Source organism: Ochotona curzoniae, unplaced genomic scaffold, assembly GCF_017591425.1.
Source record: "Ochotona curzoniae isolate NIBS_2020 unplaced genomic scaffold, NIBS_Ocur_1.0 contig_523, whole genome shotgun sequence".
Taxonomy (NCBI): domain Eukaryota; kingdom Metazoa; phylum Chordata; class Mammalia; order Lagomorpha; family Ochotonidae; genus Ochotona; species Ochotona curzoniae.
Window position 1 is genome coordinate 12,067,189 of NW_024466459.1, and position 19,530 is coordinate 12,086,718.

The 19,530-nt window shown below is 61.5% G+C and overlaps 1 protein-coding gene across 6 annotated transcripts in view; it reads right to left on the reverse strand.

Moving 5' to 3' along the window:
• Nucleotides 1–19,530, reverse strand: part of SEPTIN9 (septin 9) — a 113,804-nt gene that overhangs the window by 14,862 nt on the left and 79,412 nt on the right. Inside the window, exon 1 of one of the 6 annotated variants that reach the window (XM_040989878.1) lies at nucleotides 9,162–9,186. The exons of 3 other annotated variants lie outside the window; for them this stretch is intronic. Coding sequence is in view for 1 of the 3 variants with exons in the window: in XM_040989876.1 (XP_040845810.1) it covers nucleotides 3,697–4,129 (433 nt within the window). In the remaining 2 variants the exon portion in view is untranslated. Of the gene's footprint in view, nucleotides 1–3,696; nucleotides 4,246–4,300; nucleotides 4,324–9,161; nucleotides 9,187–19,530 lie in introns of those variants that run through there. 2 more of the 6 variants (XM_040989880.1, XM_040989876.1) reach the window with 2 other exon arrangements.

Sequence of the window (19,530 nt, forward strand, 5' to 3'; positions counted from 1 at the left end):
CTGGTGAATCGGTGAGTGAAGTCCAGTGTCCATGCAGGGAGCCTGCGAATGGCCGGGGCGCAGCAAGGGTCCCCTGGGCCAGGCGGGCAGGAAGGAGGTGCTGCTGAAGGATGCTGGGCCCCTCCACAGCCGCCCTGGGGAGGGGGCTCTGGGTGACAGGTGCAGGGGGCTCTGCAGCAGAGCTGGGCGAATGAAGTCGGTTCCACTGACTCCCTAACGAACTGCACCCAGGAAGTCCCCCTTTTCCTCCAGGAAGGACACTCCCAAAGGACTTGCCTGCTGCCTCAGTGGTCACCTCTGTCACACAGGGGACAGGAGCAAGGACACAGCCATTTAAGAGCAGATCCACCCGGGGACAGAGCTGCCACTCTCAGGGTGGTGGCTAGGACCTCACCCACCTGTCCAGGGGCTCAGGCGGCCTCTGGAGGGCCTGGACTGGGCTCTGTTTGCTTCCAGAACTCAGAAAGAGGACATGCCGGGGGGTCCAAGCCTCCGGAGGCTTAGGTCACCAGACACGGCCACAGCCGGGTCACAAGGCTCCAAGGCCAACTGTAGGCCCCTGGTACCAGCCCCGAGGGCTCAGCAGGCACTCGGCACTGCTCGCTGAGGACTGGGGAGGCAGTGGAGTGGGCACTGGCCACGGGGTCTGTCCTGGAGGACTATGGAAGAAGCCACAGCCACGAGGGACAACGGAACTGTGGTCTGCTCTGCCTCGGACCCAGGGCTGGCAGCAGACGGGCAAGGCACCCAGCAGTCCCCGAAATGCCCACAGGGGAGCTGCCAGCCTCAGATCACAACCCACAGTCCCAATGCTGTTCCCTTCCAGTCGTCGCTGCCTGCCCCCACACTGGTCAGTCTTGGGGTCCCCCTGACACCCAGTGGGGACAGCCCTAGCTCACCACATAGCACACCAGACCTAGCCCACCCCCTGCAGGGGTTGGCAAGGAGCCGCCTGGTCCAGGGCCCCATCCCCAAGGCCACTGTTCACCCACAGAGGCAGTCTCTGAGATAGACAGCTGGCCTGGCCTGCAGAACTTCCCCCAGGAAACCACACGATACTTGATCCACACGGAAAAGCTGAAATCACGACATGGCCACCGGCTTCCTTGGGTACACATGCAGCCAGCACCCGTGACACCCCCCAGGGAGGCCCCCGGGGACAGAGGACACCCAAGTCCTGCCCACTATGGGTCAGTCAGGGTCAGGCAAGCCCTATCAGCCGGCAGTGGTGACCAGCCCCTGGAACAAGGCCTGCAGATAAGATAAGAGATGAGGATGGGGGTGGGGGGAGGTCCCAGCACATTCCACATTCCACGGGGGACAGTGGCAAGCACAAGGATTCCATAGTGACCGCCCGTCTGGCGCCCACATCCCCTGGCGCCTGGCACCTGCACAGGGAGCTTGTGACTTGCCAGCCAGGAGGGCAAGGGAACAGGGTCAGCAAAGAGTCTCCAGCAGCCTAGCCAGGAGCTGGGGTTAAGTGCAGCTAGCCCGTCCACCCCCAGCTCCAGCTCCTGAACTCCAACCCCAGCGCCTCCGGATTGCAGAACAGGGGGTAGAGATGCAGAGCCCCAGCCCCACGCGCACCGCAGGGTGAAGCCACTCCGGTGGCCTGTCATTAGTTCTGGCCCTCCCCGCCCCCACAGCGAGGCAGCCCAGGGCTCAGGTCAGGGCGGGGCAGCTGAGGCCCTCGCAGAATGCTCAGGTCACGCTGGATGCCCCTCCCGGGCCAGGGAGCCTAGCGGGCAGCTGCCAAGAGGATGAGTTTATGGGTTCTGACCATCACCCCACCACCCCAACTCCATCCACAGAGGCCTCGGTTTACAGACTCCCCACTCCGATCTCTGGGGACCCCAGAACAGGGCCTGGGGGTGGGACCGGAGCCAACCTCCCCTCCTTCCTCACCAGGTGCGACCAAGAACCCCCCTCCCCGCAGGCCTGTAATTAACCCTGCACCTTCCCAGCCCACTCCCCATAAAACAAGCTGGCACAGAGAGACTGGGTACACACGTTGCCCTGGGAAAGTTGCAGGGAACAGGCCCCTGCCTGTCCAGCCCAGCTCTGTGCTCACTAAGAGATCAAAGCGCGGTGGGGGGGTGTAGAACCCACCCCGGGGGCCAGAAAGCTTCTGGGGAGGGGGTCCACTGCCACCCCTGGGGTGGGCATGGACATCAGCTTTCCCCCAGTTGTATTAACAGCGTTGTATTCATGCACGGGGAACGAGAGTGAGGAAGGCAGAGACTTCCGGGGAGCTGTGGGAACACGGCCCAAGGCATGCAGGGGCATCAGATAACGGAAACCCTTTGACATGGGCAGCGAAGCAGGGTGCTGGGGGCGAGGCCAGGACGGGCCCCTTCTGTGGCAGTGCACCCCCAGAGCCCCCCCAGAGCAACTGTGAAGAACTCAGCCGTGCCACAACAGGAAGCTAGCTGGGAGACTCAGCAGCGCAATGGTGGCTGGGAGGCGAGTTCAACCAGCACCCAAATGGACTGCAGGCAGAGCGGGGTGAAGGAGCTTCAGCCCAGAGCGGCAGAGCCGGTGCCAGGGGAGGCCGCCAGGCCCCAGGAAGACCCCCAACCCCCCGACACCTGCCTTCCAAGGGACTCCTCCACCTTGGAAGCTCCCCTCAGCACCTCGGAAGGCCCTCCCAGTGGGTCAGATGGCACGCTGGCAGGGGCAGACCCTAAAAAGGTCACTCACTAGAGACCCAAGACGGAGTGAGGCGTGTCTACCCCGTGCCCCCAGGGACTGGCTCTGAGTTCTTCCGGCTTCCTGAACAAGGGGTCCCGGAGACCACTCCCCACAGATGCAAGACCCCCACCCCCACCCCACGCAGAGATAAACTGGCCACGAGGACACAGGCACACATGGTCGCCCCAATATGCTTCAATGTGAAGGACGCGGTGACCAATGGTCCCTCCCAGGCTTCCCCCAAACTGCAGCTCCTACAGGTGCTGACCCCATGGCCCGCGGCCACCCATCACAAGCCCCCTGCACAACAGCTCTCCCTGAGGTGGCAGAAGGGCAGCAGAGGGATTTCAAACTTCTGGGGTGAGCAGAGTGGCTTTCCAGCCCTGCGCCAGAGCCACGGGCAGATGGTACCGACAGGGGCTGAGCCCCGGTGGACAGGAAGCTGAGTCAGCCCCGGGGACTACCGCGATGGGGTTTCAGGGAGGAGGGCCTCTGGCTCCCTGAGCACCTGGAGGCTGTCGGACACCCGAGCCCCCTCCCTGCCCTGCAGGACCGCAGGCACAGCCTTGCCCTTCAGGGCACGCCGGCACACACAGTCCCTGTGCAGACCCAGCCCCAAGCCAGTCACCCTGGGGTGGGTCACCTGAGCCACCTGAAAGACCCGGGCTGCTCCGGGAAGTCTGGAAAGCCCCCAGCCGAAAGGGAGGCGCAGTCAGTCTGAGCACTCCACAAGAGGGGTGGCCAAATGTTTACAGAGCCAGCACTGTGCCCACACAAAGACCCTTTTCTCCACTCCCCGGACCGAAAATCTGGTCCCCGCGTGGAGCCCGCGCTCTCCGCCGTCCCTCTCCAAGAGAGCGGAGCCGCGCTGCCCGCCCAGGCCCTGGCCCCTGGGGCGCGGCTCCCCGCCCCGGTGGCCGCCGAGGGCTGGGAGGGTGGAGCAGCACCTGGAGGCCCCCGAGCCAGGACGTGCAGGGCTTGGAAGAACAAAGAGCGAGGACTCACCCAGCAGCGGAGAGCAGTCGGCTGGCGCGCTGGACGCCCAGAGCCGCGGCCCGCCCACCGGGTCACATGGCTCCGAGCCGAGCAGAGGATCAAAGGGGCTTTGTGGCCGCGGAACAAGGAGCCTCCCAGAGCGCGGGCGAGGTAGGGAGGGGAGCGGCCTCCAGGAGCCCAGCCTGGGAGGGAGGCTCCAAGGGAGGCTGCTGGGGGTGGGGGGGCGCGCGTGGGAGACTCCGCTGGCCCCGACTTGGGGACACCACGGCTCCAGGCGGGCCGGAGGAAGTGTCCTGGTCCCCGGGGGTGCGGCCAGCAGAAGCAGAGAAGCCAGGCTGCCCACGCCCAGAGTCTGATAAGAGTGCATCCAACTCCCCCAGGCATTAAGTCCTGCCAGAAACCTGCGCCAGGGAGCATCGTGGGCCACGCCCACTCGGGTCATGGCCTAGTCCTGGGCTCTCGCTCTGGACACCCCTGGAGCCTTCCACAGCCCCGATGCCTCAGCCTGAAATTTCCCAACAGCTGGGTAGAGGCAGAGGGGCCCCATCTGCCTCGGGGTGCAGGAGAGCAAGCAGAAGCAGGGGAGGGGATGGGGGGGTGGCTGGGAGCTCACCCTTTGCTCGGTTCCTCTTCTTGTAGCCTCCAGACAATTCTGGCCCTGCCTCTCTGGCCCCTGGGGGCCTGACCCGTGATTCATCCAGCCCCTTCCTCCTCCTCCAGGAGACTGGGTCGGGGATGGGCAGTGGGGGAGGGAGTCCCCAGAGGAAGGCTCTGACCTTGCTGGGGCCTGGCCTAGAGGCTGGGATCTGCCAGAACCATCTAGTGCCATGGCCTCTGACCCCGAGTGAGTCACTCCCAGGCACGGATGGGCCTGGCCAACTGGGAGCCAGGCCAGCTCACACACTGGTGGGTTCCCGTGGTGGTGGTGGGTGCTGCTTTGAGAGGAGTCCACTGGGTAAGAGGCTTGACCTCACACGGCTCTGGTGGTCCAGGCCCTGGGGACATGCACACCCACAGCCTCTGGCCACTGCTCCCCCCAAGGTCTGTACAAAGCAGACACCACCACCCCCAATCCCAGTAAGCCTGCCACAGGAAACACCTACGTTCTTTCCCACCAGGGCATGATTTCCGGGGAACAGCCCCTGGGGCTCCTCTCCACAGCCCACCGCCCCACCAGCCAGGGCAGAAGGCGCTGCCAGCCTTCTGTACCTCGAGGGCATTCAGGCCCACCATGTCACTGGGTCATCCGCCCTGCCCCCACCAAGACTCCTTCCTCTGGGCTCCTGGCCGGGCAGGCAGCGACCACCTGAGCCTGGACAACCCTGCAGCAGAAACAGCTGGAGTTACAACCATCAACATCCCATGGTCATGTTGAAGAAGCAACAGGGAGTGATGAATCTAACCCAGCCACACCCCACAAGAGGACATCTTGGTGTCCACAGAGCATGCACATGGACGCACACGCACACGCGCACACACACACACACACGCCTCCCAGAGTACAACTGGGATGAAAATTCCTACCAGGCTAGCGCCATGGCGTAGCAAGTGAAATCTCCTCCAGTACCGGCATCTGGGCTCCGGTTCGAGTCCCTGCTGTTCCACTTCGGATACAGCTCTCTGCTAATGCACCTGGGAAAGCAGCAAGGACGGCTCCAGTGCTGAAGCCCCTGCACCCACGTGGGGAACCTGGAAGAAGCTCCTGGCTGGCCCCGCTCCAGCTGTGGCAGCTCTCTGGGGAAGATCTCTCTGCCTTTCCTTCTCTCTGAAACTCTGCCTTTCATGCAGAACTCAATAAATCCTGGGCCCTGGGATCTCAAATGGGTGCCGGTGTCCCGGCTGCCCCACTTCCCATCCAGCTCCCTGCCTGTGGCCTGGGAAAGCAGTGAGGACGGCCCAAAGCCTTGGGACCCTGCACCCAGGTTGGAAACCAGAAGAGGTTCCTGGCTCCTGATTGGTTCAGCTCCAGCCGTTGCAGCCATTTGGGAAGTGAACTAGTGGATGGAAGATCTTTCTGTCTCTCCTCTCCATAAATCTGATCTGCCTTTCCAATAAAAACAAATCTTTAAAAAAAAATCAGTACATCTTAAAAATGAAACAAGCTCACACCACGCAGCACAGGAGGCAGCGCGCCATCACGGTGCGTGGCGATGCTGATGCTAACAGATGCTGTGCTGCCCGGCACCCGGGCACAAGTGTGGCACCAGGACCTGCTGCAGACTCAGGACTTGCACCCTGCCGCGGCGCTGTACTGTGCATTGTTGTCTCAGCGTGCACGCCTTCCCTGATTTCAAAACAAAAGAAGTGACTGTGTAGGCAGCAGCAGCCCCGGACATCTGGTACTCACCGCATCTCCTGATGGCGGCCAGAGGCCACATCCGAGGGCTGACCTGCAACATCCCGGGGCTGGGCGAGTGGCCCACAAACCGCTGGCTTGTTCAGAATGCAGCAGCACACACAGGCCAGGGCTGCTCTGCGCTGGACTCTTAAGGGAGGACATGTGTGCACTGTCCACCTGCAGCTTGGCTCAGTCTGCAGCAGCCACATGCTGGAAGTGTGAGAGCCGCGTGAGGCCCACAGCCGCACACGGAATGTGTGCGTGGGCTGGTCATGGCTGGATCCTGGGATCCTAGTATCTTGAGTCCACACGTGGGTTCCAGCACTGCGTCTATGAGCCACAAGTACAGATGGCTGGACACAGCCCGGGGGCCACACAGTGACACCAAAATATGTGGCTGGCAGCACTGCCACACCTGTGGCTCCTTACTCTTTATATGAAAGGCAAAATAACAGAGAATCTTCATCCGCTGGCTCATTCCGCCAAAGGCTGCAGTGCTGAGTCTATGCCAGACTGAGCTGCGAAGGCCATCCGGGTCTCCCACAAGGCTCCAGGACCATCTGCTTTTCCAGGTACAGTGGCTGCTGGAGGTGGAACAGCCAGGACTTGAATAACTGTGCCTGTATGGGATACTGGCACTGCAGGCAGCGGCCTAGCCAGGGGCACCATAACTCCAGCCCCTGGGCTCCTTATTAAGACGGAGCAGAGCTCTGGGGCTGGCATGGTGGCACATTGGGTTAAGCCACTACCTGTGAAACTGGTATTCCATTTGGGTGCTGGTTCAAGTCCCAGGTGCTCCACTTCCCATCCAGCTCCCTACTTGTGGCCTGGGAAAACAGCCGAAGATGGCCCAAGTTCTTGAGCTCCTGCAGCTACGTGGGAGACCCAGCCTTGACTGTGGCGGGCATCTGGGAAGTGCATGGAAGCTCTCTTTGTGCCTTTCAAATCAATCTGTTAAAGCAGCCGAGTTTCTAATAAATACACTAGCCTGCCATGTGCTCTCATTGCAAAGGCAGTAGGTATGGGGCTTCACACACAGGTACACAGGTCAGCCTGAAGCCAGCCACCAGTGGGGCCACCTGCAGAGCGAGAGAACGGCGGGTCCATGGGATCGGTCGGCAGGAGACCCCCAAGAAGGGAGGGCAAGGTGCTGAGCTCCCGATCAGCTTCAAGCACTACCCCAACACCGCCTTGCACGGAGCGTCTTCCAGGAACTCCGCCTGCCTGCGCCTGTTTATTTAACAGCCACACGGAACCACGCTTGTTAGGAAGGAATTTGCAGAGACAGAAAGCAGACCGCAGCAGCTCAGGGCGAGGGGAGTGAATGTGAGAAGTGGCCCCCTCATGGGTAGAGGGTTTCAGCTTGGGGTGATGGCAGCCTATTGGCGCCAGGCAGTGTGGCTCACCACACTGTGGAAGCACCCAGGCAGCCGGCGGTGGGTTCTGCATCCTGGGCATCGGGCAGTGTTACAGCACCATATCCAGGGAATCACCGTTCTTTCTCCCGCGCAGAGCCCACATAACCATCCTCATCCTCAAAGGCAAAAGATAATCGCCAGTGACCCAAGGAGGGCAAGGTGGAGCAAGACCAAGGAGGACAGGTACCCATGATGATGGTGGCAGAGACCAACGCTGTGCCTGCTCAGTGCCACCTGGGCACCCACGCTCTGCAGGGCTGGGGGTCAACCAACCAAGGCCGTGCTCCCAGAGGCTGAAGGTCCCCCCAGCCCCCATCCCCAAGCTGCAGCTTCTGGCACACATGGAGCCCGACCAACACACGTGGTTCCCGTGCTGATGGGGGGCCCCTGGGTGTCCCATACTTGCCCACCTGTCGGTGAGCAGCGCCGACTGCCAGCAGGGTGTCTGGGCGTGTTCTACAGCAGCAGGGTTCTGCTCTGGCACTCCCTGGGACACGGCAGGGGCTCCCGAACCTGAGCTAGCTGAGAGCAGAGGATCCTGGGAGGCTGGCCCCTGCCCTGCACCCAGTCAAGCAGGGGCATGGCCTCCCATCCTGCAACACCTGCCAAACTCCTGGGCCACACAAAACCAGGCTGTGGCCCGTGTCCAGCCTGCCTGTCCACTCCCAGGCAACACCCCCTGATGCCACCCCCAGTCAAGACCAAGACAAATATCCCTCACTTCTCCCTCTCTGGACCCCAGAGTGTGCGTGTGGCCAGCAGTGTCCACAGTGTCACATGCTCTAAGAGTCCTGCTCTGGGCAGGAGAGGGGGCCTGGGTCACACAGGCTCCCCATCCATAGGCTCAGCTATCCCTGCCCCAGTTGACGTGCTCTCTGAACAGCTGGTCTACCTGGCGGCTCCTGGCTCCCCTACCCACCTGGGTAGGACACCTGGCTGCTGCCCCTCTCACTTGTAAAATTGCCTCCTTCTCCACCCCCGCCCCAAGAGTATCCTTCCTGACCCGCGCAGCCCTTTCCCGGGCCCTTCTCCCTTCTAGGCAGCTCCCAGTGATCTCCTCGTCCCTCCCCAGCCCTCCCACCCCCCCTGCCCCCCCCCCCCCGTGTCTTCCTGGTGCCTCCAAATTCCTTCCTGCTGGGACTTCCTGTCTCACCCCGCAATGGCCTGTCAGTCCACCCTGCCAGCTAACCCCTCTCCACCAGGTCACTCCTGCCCCACAGGCCTTAGAAGCCCAAGTAGAAAACGGTCTCTGGCCCTGGAGACCCCTGACACCAGGCATACATTCCCACTATTGTTCAAGAGCAACAGCTATTCCACCCAGGCCCCTCACCAGTCTCCTTCTGGAAAATGTCACCACCTCCAGGAAGCCCTCCGGACACCCGCCCTCATCAGAAGCGACCATATCTTCTCATCCAGACTTGAAGAACCCCCAGCTTCCTAGGTACGAAGACCTGGGTGGAGCTCAGGGAACAGGCCCAGCCTCACTTCCTTTTTTCTAAGAGTACCTCTTCCTTTTAGCAGACTCCGCTAATTCACTTCTTCCTTCCTCTTGATAAGCTATCTTCATAAGCAATGAAATTATGTGATGATATCTTCACCTAAAGTGTGACTTCCAGTCAGCAGCCAACACTAGCCCCAGGCACCCAGCCCAGCCCTGCACCTCCAGCCCAGCCCAGTCCCACCCACCCAGCCAGCCAGTCTTGCCAGCACAGCCCTACCGTGCCCAGGGGCCACAAGCTCTTGTCTGACACAAAGGTAGGAGCAACAACACTTGCAGTTCCCAGGGGATGCTCGCACCTCCTCAACCCTCCCGCGGCCTGCAGCCGAGCTCTGCGCAACTGCTGGGCCGCCAAGAAGGCAGGGTTTGGAGCCAAACAGCAACAGCTTGGAGCTGTGGGGAGCTGAGGTTTGGCGGCTGGTGGTGGGTGGTGGGAGAAGGAAGTGCAGGGCGTTCCTGGGCCTTCCGGGGAAGTGGGCTGGGTGAAGATTGCAGGCAGCAGCAGGCGGGCTGACCTGATGGCATTGCACGTGACAGCACCAGGAGTCCTGGCCGCTCTCATCCGGCTCCCAGCTCAGGGCCTGGGGAAGCAGGAGCAAAGCACTTCAGAGGGCCAAGGCCCCCAGCCGCTGAGGGACAGGGCAGGGAGGGGATGGGATGGGGGTTGCTACTGGATCTGCAATGGCCTGGCAGCCAGGAGGCCACAGGGGCAGGGTTAAAATCCCCAGGGGGCAGGGGCAATTTCTTTTAACCTGCAAGCCCAGTGGCCGTTCCCTCTTCCCTCTCCAGCAGCAGAGCATGGGGGAAAGGAGAAAAGCTGCAGACAGCTCCTGGGAGGCTTCAGGCACTTCAAGTCCCTGGGCATGCTTTTAAAGGTACAGGAGGAAGGCGAGGTGGGGTTAAGTTCACCAGCAGCACTGGTTCGAGTCCTGGCTGTTCCATTTCTGATTCAGCTCTCTGCCTAGGGCCTGGGAAGGCAACAGAGGATGCCTCAAGTACTTGGGCCCCTGCACCCCTGTGGGAGACCCAGAGGAAGCTCCTGGCTCCTGTGTCAGCCTAGACCAGCCCTGGCTGCTGCAGCCACCTGAGGAGTGAATCAGAGGGTAAAAGATCAAATAGATAAATCTAAAAAAGAAAAGAAAATGGCCTTACAGCCAAGCGCAGGGTCAGGAAGTGCTGGACGCACAGCCGCTCCCCTCCTGGGCATGGAGAAGTAGGTCTGCCTGCTGTGGCGGCCGTCAGAGGCCTGGTGCTGTTCCACGCGCATGGTGGAAAGCCCGCAGGTGCTCCCTGCACTTCAGCGAGTGGCTGTGGGGAGGGGCAAGGCTGTCAGGCTCCCAGCTCTGGCCCCCAGTCCAGCATCCTGCTGACAAAGAAGCACCCCCAGGGGAGCGAGGCCCAGATGGTGGTCAGCCCTCGGCCCTCGGCCTCAGCTGGGCCCAGCAGCAACTGGCACATAGAGGATTCTCTCTTTACCTCTTAATGCCTTTCAAGACACATTTTATCTTTCATGGAAACACAAAGTTACAACAGGGAGAGACGGGAGAGACGGTGAGAAAGCAAAGAGATCTTCTATCTCCGCAGTGGCCAGAGCTGGGCTGGTATGAAGCCAGGAGCCAGGAGCCTCCGCCAGCTCTCCCAGGGGGTCCCACACTTTGGCCATCGTCTGTAGCCTTCCCAGGTGCTTTAGCAGGGAGTGGACGGACAACGGAGCAAGGCCTTGGGGCCAGGCCCTCAGAACTGGCTGTGGTGCTTAGGCAGGTTGTCAGCAATCTCAGTGTGCCCCCTGTACTGGGTGCCTCCACCAGATGCCCTCACACACACCCTCGGGCATGGGCATCTTGGGGGGGTGTCCTCCCACGGCCAACCCCCATCCCAGGGCCCAGGGCCCGGCTGGAATGTGGCTGTCATGCCCAGGGAGGACAAGGCAATGTGGCCATGGCACCCTGCTGCCGTCTCTGTCACCATGGAACCTGAGAACTGGCCTCACCTTCAGCTCCCTCTGGAAGCCTTCCAGGGGGACGGCACATGAACGCAGGGTCACAGCCTCCGCCCTGCTCCTCCCCGTGGTGCTGAAGGCTGGCAGCCCTCAGCACCACTCCTGGGTACCTCTGGGGTTCACCCAGGTTGCCCCAGACAGGCAGTGGCTGGAGCCATTTGGCGGCCTGCTGACCACGACTTAGGAGAACAGAGTAGCCACACCCTCCCCAGGGCTGAGGTGCCTCCTTAGCACCCCCTTCCCTGGGTCCCCGTGGTGGGACATTCAGACCAACAGTGTCTGCGAGGCCCAGGAGGCCCAACAGGGGGGTGTCAATGGACCGGGGATGACAGCCTGGCCCCGCTTGGCCTGCCTGGGCAACCCTGGGGAAGTCCCTGTGCCTCTCTGGTGCTGTCCCCACCTCAATCAACTGAGGCGCAGACCCTGGGGGCAGCACTCCCAGCTCTGCAGAGCCTCCAGGCCCATCCATACCCTGTCCCCAGCCTGCTGCCCTGGCGCCCCCTGGCGGCTGCTGGCCCATGCAGTACCACAGGAGGCCGTAGGTGCCAGGGGCCAGGGGCCAGGCTGCTCCCTCCAGCAGGGCCCACTTCTTGGCACAGGGTCTCAGGGCAGGGCCGGCTCCCCCACGGGGGAAGGGAAGGGGCTTGAGCTGACACCCCCGCCTCGCTGGCTGCAGCCCAGGCCTGCTCCACCTCCAGGACCCAGCCCCCATGCCGTCTCCCGGGAGAAAGTGAAGGCTCTGGGCTCTGCCAAATGCTGGTAATGAATCCCACACGCATCCCATCCCGGCTCGGCTCGCTGAACAGCTGCACGGCAGACGCTGCCGCCGCAGGCCCTGTGCGAGCTCCCGCACCCCCACCCACCCCTTCCTGCCAAGATAAGGCCGCTCTGTTCCTGCCCTTTCCCTGGGAGAGCAGGCAGGGGCCCGGAAGCGGGAGCCGCGGTTAACTCCTTCCTGCCCGACGGTGGCCAGCACCGGGCAAGCTGGACCCCAGCCCAACGGAAGGTGAGTGGCTTGCTCGCTCGCTCTCTCTCACACATACGCATACACAGCACCTCGCAGAATGCTCACTGGACTGTCCACAGGCTGCAGGCCAGGGTAGTCCTGGCCAGACTGACATCACATGATGACCATGATGAGGCCATACGCCCGTGTCCCCGGTGCACTGCCCTGTGCTCTGCAGGACAGCCAGAGCGACAGTAAATCGGTCATTGGTCAGCCACCCTGCGTCAGGGGGTGTCCACCCCAGCCCTTGTGTCAGTATCTTGCTGGAGCGAGCGATGAACGCCAGTGAGTTCAGAAAGTTCGTGGGGCCCATTCCCACTCCCTCTGCCCCACAGCAAACAGGAGTGCAAAGGCTTGATGAACGAAAGAGGGGGTCATGTTCCAACGACTGTAGGGTCACCTTGGGCCCGTGAGAGTCCCCTGCCACTCTGGCCTGTCACCTGCTAGGAGGGGCTGCTGCAGGGCCAGCTCCTGGGTGAGGGACTTCAGGCCAGTGGAGATCTGGCCTCGGCATACACACACCCTTGGGTGCCCTGCAGTGGTGACCAGGACACGGAGCTAAGGGAGTTGGGAGCCAGCATCTAAACCAGCCCAGCCCCCAGGCTGCAGCCACAAAAAGCAAGAGGAACAGCGTTGTTGCTGGGCAACTGGTCCTTACTCACGGTGCCTCAGCTGCGTGAGTCGGGGGATGCCCAACAGAGGGCCAGCTCGCAAGGTCGGGCCCAGCACCTCAGACGAGCAGGCAGCACGGAAAACTCCCCCGGCCCTCAAGGCTGTAGCTCAGTGTCTCCCGTGTCAGTGAGGCACAGCCTCAGGGTTTGGGAGGCCACAGACTGCACTGGTAACTCCCCAGAGCTCCTGGCCTGTCCCCAGCAAGCAGGACACAGCATTCAAACATCTCACTGGCCACAGCCTGGCCCCAGACAGCTGGTCAACCCAAGCCCTGTCCCTCCAACCCTCACCCTTCCTCCTGGCTCCTGGAAAGTGAGGCGAACGTGGCCGTGGGACATAGCTGTTGCTTCCGGCGAGGCCAGGCCAGGCGCGTGAGCTGGATGGAGAGCATCTGGGGCACTGTCCATTCCTGTTGCGGCCTGACATTCAGGTGCCACATGCCAGCTGGACAACACACAGCCCAGGTACCAGGAGCGCTGCAGATGGCAGCCAGCCCCTCAAGCAGCCCACCCAGCCTCTTTTCCCCCACACTCCAGACCTGCTCAGCATGGGATGCCCTGTGCCTTACGGCAGAATCGAAATCCCCCTCAGAACTGCCTGGAGTTATATTTTAGATTTGGTGCTGGCAGAGGTCACCAGGCCCCCTCCCCATCCCTGCCCTGCCCCCTTCTTGGAGCCGAGGGAAGCTTCCAGAGCAGGACCACAGGGGCAGCTCTGAGTCAGCAAGCCTGTTCCAGCCACCGCTTCCAGAGAAAGCAGGGCCAGGGGCACCAGTGGTGCCCAGTGTCTTTTTCTTTTCTTTTTTTTACGGTTTATGTAAACATTTATCTGAAAGGCAGAGTGACAAATGGAGAGACAGAGATCTCCCACGCAGTGCTCAGTCCCTAAACAGCCAGGCTTGAAGCAAGGTGCCTGGAGCTCTGTCTGAGTCTCCCACATGGGTGGCAGGGCCTGGGCACCTGCAGGAGCCTAACTGCCTCCCCAGCACACCAGCAGACAGCTAGACTGGAAGCGGAGCAGGCTGCAGCTTAACCCTCTGGGCCCACATCTCCTTATCGCGGTCCCAAAAAGCCATTTTGTGCTAAGTATATAGAAATCCACATCTGATCTTATTTCATTTTTAAAAAGGAATCATTTGGGCCCAGCATAGCAGTCTAGCAGCTAAACTCCTCGCCTTGCACACGCGGGGATCCCATATGGGCATGGGTTCTGATCCCAGCAGGCCTGCCTCCCATCCAGCTCACTGCTGGTAGCCTGGGAAAGCAGTCAAGGACGGCCCAACCCATGCAGGAGACCAGGAAGAGGCTCCTGGCTCCAGATCAGCTCAGTTCCAGCCATTGCAGCCACTTGGGGAGTGAATCAGAGGATGGAAGATCTTCCTCTCGGTCTCTCCTCCTCTCTGTATATCTGACTTTCTAATAAAAATAAATAAATCTTAAAAAAAAGAGAGAGTATTTGTATTAAGCTCACATGTGAGGAAAACACAGACAGGAGACCCCAAACATGACCAGTGCCTCTCACGTGGTGTAGAAGCCCCCCTGAGCAGGATGTGGGTGTGGGGACACTCCCGGGGCCCCAGCTGCGAGGTCACTTCCTTCCCCAGGCCGGGTATCCGTGACTGCTGCGGCGAGCCCGGGGGTCAGCCAGGAGCCCAGGGGGTCAGCCAGGGTTTGTGTCAACACTGCTCTACATGAGCCACTGCCAGGTGGGCAGATGTCACAGCGAGGACGGGCACTCCAGCCCAGTGCCCTCTAACGTTCCCAAGACCTCCACTGCCCCTACTGAACAGCCACGGCTGGTGGGGGAGCGAGGCTGTTCCGTACCCCCCAAAAAACCCACACAGGTATGCTGGGAGAACGGCAATTTACAGGGCAGCCCACCGGAACCAGCTCCCTCCCTATCCCCTCCTCTGGCGTCTACTCCACCCACAGGCGAGAAGGCTGGCTGCGACCTCCTCTGCTGGGACCAAGCCCAGAGGCCCTATCAGCCACCATCCACCAATCCCACAGTCCTGTCCAGAGGGTACAGGGTAGGGGTGGAGGAGAGGAACTCGGAGAGGCTCTGCACGGAAAAGGCTAGTGTCCGAATCAGCTCTGCTGCTGAGCCCCTGGGTCGTCCTCCCCAAACGCCCACTGGTCCTTTCGAGTGCCCAGTGCCTTTTAGCCCATGAACCATGGGCTCCAGGAAGGAAACCGTCCCCAAACAGGTCCCCCAACCACAGCCCGAAAACTGAAAAGCAACTTCAGGGTTGCCTGGCCTCTCCCGGGTCCAGCAGGAGAGGTACACAGCCCGTGTGGCCACTGCCACAGCTCACAGCCTGGGTCTGCCAGGTAGCCCCTGGGAGCCAGCAGGCAGTGAGGTGCGGGTGCTCATGGCATTGGCACAGTCCCCTCAACCCCCCTCAGAGAGCTGGCTTTGGCCACAGGAGACTCAAACAGGCTCATCCCCAAGCAGGTGCAGGGCAGAGAGGGCTACCCGGACAGCTTACTCTGGGGCACAGCCAGTGTGCGGCTAAGCCGCCCCCTTGACCGCGAGGGCCTCTGCGGATGCCCCGTGCCTAGGCTCACACAGTAACTCCGTAAGCTAGGCTCAGTCAGCAAGTTAACAGCAGTCACAAGCAAAGGAAAACGGGTGTTACAACTTCCTGGAGCGCAAGTTGCGCACTCAGTGAGGTCTCAGTCCTCAAAGAGCCAAGATCAGCCAACGAGCGAGCGCATTGAGCAGAAACCACAGAAATCAAACCGGGGGAAGGGGCGACTCCCCGAGTCGGCTTCCTAGCTCACCTGTGACACAGCGTATTAAACCACTGCGTGCAATGTCAGCGTTCCGTGGCACAGCACTGGCCCGATCCGGCTCCCTGCTGATGCACCTGGGAGAGCAGCCGAGAATGGCCTGTGTACCTGGGCTCTGCCCCCCACGTGGCAGACCTGGATGGAATTCCAGGCTCCTGGCTTTGATCTGGCTTGGTCATTTGAACCCTGGTCATTGAGGCATTTTGGGCAGTGAACCAACGGACAAAGACCCTGCCCCCTCTCTCTCTGTTCTTTAAATAAATAAAATTAAACTCCAATAGATGCTGGTCCAAAAGGCCCTCTCCTCTGACTGTCCCAGGTTCCCAACAGCTTCCTGCTGTGTGGCCCGAGGGCAGCACCCTGACTTCTCTGGGCCATGAGGTGAGGACATAGCAACACAGCCTCCTGCAGTGGTCCCGGGGGCCTTGTGGGCACGGCTGACACCTGCCCAGCTCGTGACACAGGCCACAAGGATGCTGCGTGTTCCAGAAGGTGCCAAAGTCACACCTGGGTCACAACCAAACCCCAAGTGCACAGGGCTCAGAGCCCACACTCTGGACGTGACTCCCGGCATCCGTCCGCTGCGCCTCTGGGGGCCCCTCGTCTCTCCCTTTCTTTCTCTAAAATTCTGCCTTTCCAACAAAGAATACATTTTCTTTAAAGATTGTCTGTTATCAGAAAGGCAAAGTTACAGAGAGAAGGAGACACAGAGAAAGATTTTCTATCTGTTGATTCACTCCTCAAATGGCCGAGATGGCCAGAGCTGAGCCGATCTGAAGCCAGGATCCAGGAGCCTCTTCCAGGTCTCCCACACGGGTACAGGGTCTCAAGGCTTTGGGCTGTCCCCCACTGCTTTCCCAGGCTATAAACAGAGAGCTGGATGAGAAGTGGAGAGATCGGGACTTGAACCAGCACCTACTCGGGATATTGGTGCTTGCAGGTGGAAGATTAGCCACTTGAGCCATGGCACTGGCCCAAAAATTAACTGAATAAAAGAAAACGAAGAAGAACCACCTCTCCAAGTGCTCAGGACGTGGTAAGGCTGCGAGTGACCCAATTCCCCACTCAGAAGTTGCCTAGCACGGCGGCACCTGGCACAGCATTTTCAGCGAGTGCTTGCAAATGCCAGGGTCAAGTTCTGCCTCCACCACCAGTGCCAACTCCCTGCTAACGTGCCTGGGAAAAGCAGAGGGAGACAGCTCAAGTGCTTGGGTCCCTGCCACACACCTGGGGACCCAGAGGCAGTTCCTGGCTCTTGGCCCAGCTCCAGCTGTGTGGGCATTTGGGGAGCAGACCAGCAGATGGCAGTGTGCCCTCCCCCAGTGCCCAGGCAGACAGCCAGCTCCAAGGCCGGATAGCCCAGGCAGAGGGAAGGCCCGCCGGGACCCAGGACCCTATTTGGAAGTGGCGTCTCCAGGACTCCCAAGTGTGCATGAAGGAAACTGCCAAACTCCGGAGGCCCCGCATGGGGGGCGGGTGCAGCGCCCACACTGGAGAGGCTGGGGGTGGTGCTGGCTGGGGTGACTCCCACCTGGGTCCAGCACCCTGCTCTCTCACACCCACACCCCCACCTGCAGTTCCCTGGGTCTCCTACCACTTCCCCCATCCCTTATGGCCTGGCCACCCCAGGGCCACACAGCCAGCATCAGGCACAACTGGGCCACCTTTGCCTCACCTCACACGACACATGGCTTTGTTCCATGAACAAACTAAGCATTGAGGCACGCACAGATGGGTGATGTAGGGGTTTCCTCTTCTTAGCTCCCTACAAAATGTGCAGGTCATCAGTGTAAGCACAGGAGGCCGCACGGTCAGATTGCCCCATGGGCCTCTGGAGCCTGCACGTGCGGGTCAAGGGCTGGGCGGCCCAGCTTCCTGCACTGCCCCTCAGCTGCACGGTGTACCCTCCTGACTGCAGCTAGGCCCGTCTTCCCAGGCCTCAGGCCTACAGCCTGTGGCAGGGCCCAGGAGCTGGACAGCGGCATGCCCACTCAGCACTCAGCACGCGGGAAAGGAGCCGTCCCACGCATACTTGCGCGAGCTCACCGGCTCTGTGCAAGTGCTGGCTATGCAGCCAGGAGCAGCACGGAGCCCACATGGGCAGGCATCTGGGCCCCCACCCTGGCGGGCCCCTGCCCTGGCTGCCCCCCAGTTCCTCCTTCCAAAGGCTGGGTCTGCATCTGCAATGAGGGGCCCTGTCCACCAGCACCCCAGGCCAGGTTCTCAGACCGTGCTTCTCAAAAGCCCCTGGAAGCTGCTCCTCAATCCAGTGCACAGCCACAAAGTGCCTCGGAGACAGGGAGACCCCATGTGGGGGTCACAGAGCTAACCACCGTAAAGGCCCCGCAGGCCCCAACAGCTCAGCAGTGGGTGAGCACCCTCAGACCACTGTCAAGGGGCCCTGGGCTCGGGGTGGGGGCCCCTGCCGGCCATGGGGCCTGAGGCTGGGTACCAAGCACCCTCTCCCTAAGTCCAGCCCACAGCCCTCAAGTGTGGGCTAAGTGGTCACTTGTGACAATGTTAACACTTGGCCCCTCGGGCTGCTTCCAGAAGCAGGCACGCCCACTCGGCTAGGGGGAGGGGGAGGGGCACCCAGGCCAGTGTCCCCCAGGGGGAACTCCCAGCAGCCACCTGCTTCTTGCCCCCCTCCTTTGGACCTGCCCGACTCCAGGTCCCCTCCCCCGCCACCTTCTGACTCTCCTTTCATTCCTTCTCAAACAGAAATAATTGAGGCCAAATGTGTCAGTGGCTCCCTGGAAAAGCTCCAGGAAGGGGCCGCCCTGTGCAGGCCACGTGGTCAGGGAGAGGAGTGGGGGAGGGGCAACCAGCACTCCTACAAGAAGCCACCCCACCTGGGAGGTGTCTCCCCCATGTGGGGGGCAGTATGTCCAGCAACAAGACCCCTCACAGGGTCAGGAAGCAGGGGTGGCCACCAGATGTCCCTATGGTGTACTCACAGCTCCGCAGGGTGCCGGGGTGCGGGATCTGTGGCCCAGCCTCACAGGAGTGGGGGGAAGGACTCAGGACCAGCAGAGGTGGCCCTGCCAGGCAGATGAGGGCTAAGGGCAGTGCAGTGGGGACGGGGCCGACCCCTCAGGGGTCAGCTTCCCCACGGGCTAGTCTGACAACAGGCCTGGCTCCCTGAGGTGGAGAATGCTTTGCAGGGTCCATCCGCCCCCCCACACCGCTCTCAGCCTTCCCCACCTCCAACCCCCAGCCAGAACTCTGCAGGCCTAGCATGGGGGTGGGGGTGGGGACCGGAAATGAGCAACCCTGACTACTGAACTCCCTGGAAGCCATCCCCACCCCCTCACTGCAGGCCAGGCTGTGCTGCCGGGCCCGAGGCAGGGGCAGGGCTGGAGTCGCCCCAGCTTCTCTGATGTTCCCAGCGGCCTGGCACCCAGAAGGGGCTGAGCAACAGGGCCTCAGGACTGGGCTTGCCCACATCCCACTCGCCCCTGGCAGAGGCAGAGCGAACTCTAGGGAAAGAGTGGGTCTTCCCCCGCCGCCATGCGCAGTAACCCCTTCCTAAGCACAGGGAACAAAACCATAGACACAGGCCTGACAGCTCACATGGCCCCTCCCCAGCGGGAGGGCACGGACCCACGCCGCCCAGGTCCTGTGGGCCCCTCCCCAGCAGGAGGGCACGGACCCACGCCGCCCAGGTCCTGTGGGCCCCTCCACAGCTGGTGGGCACGGACCCACGCCGCCCAGGTCCTGTGCGCCGGACCTCAAGTGAGGGGCTGGGGACGAGTGGGGCTCTCCTTTCTAACTGGGCTTCTCCTGCCTGTCTCAGGAGCCTCGTAGAGAAAGAGCCAGAAGGTCCCGGGCTTCCATACATCCAACCCAGGAGGGAGATTCCAGGAAGGACCCCCAGGAGCTGTGCAGTCACTTGGGGAGGCGGGGCAGGATTTCCCAATCACCTGCCTCCCTGGGAGACTTGAGACAGCTGTGGGGTCGGGGAGGTGGCTGGCAAGCTTGGGGCCTTGACCTTCTAGTCTGGGAAATGGGTGGGCAGGGCTCAGGGAAGCTGCTGTAAGGACAGTTCTTACTTAAGGGACTTTGCAGACATAGGGACCTGCCAACTGTCACACATACACATGACACACCACACACCGGA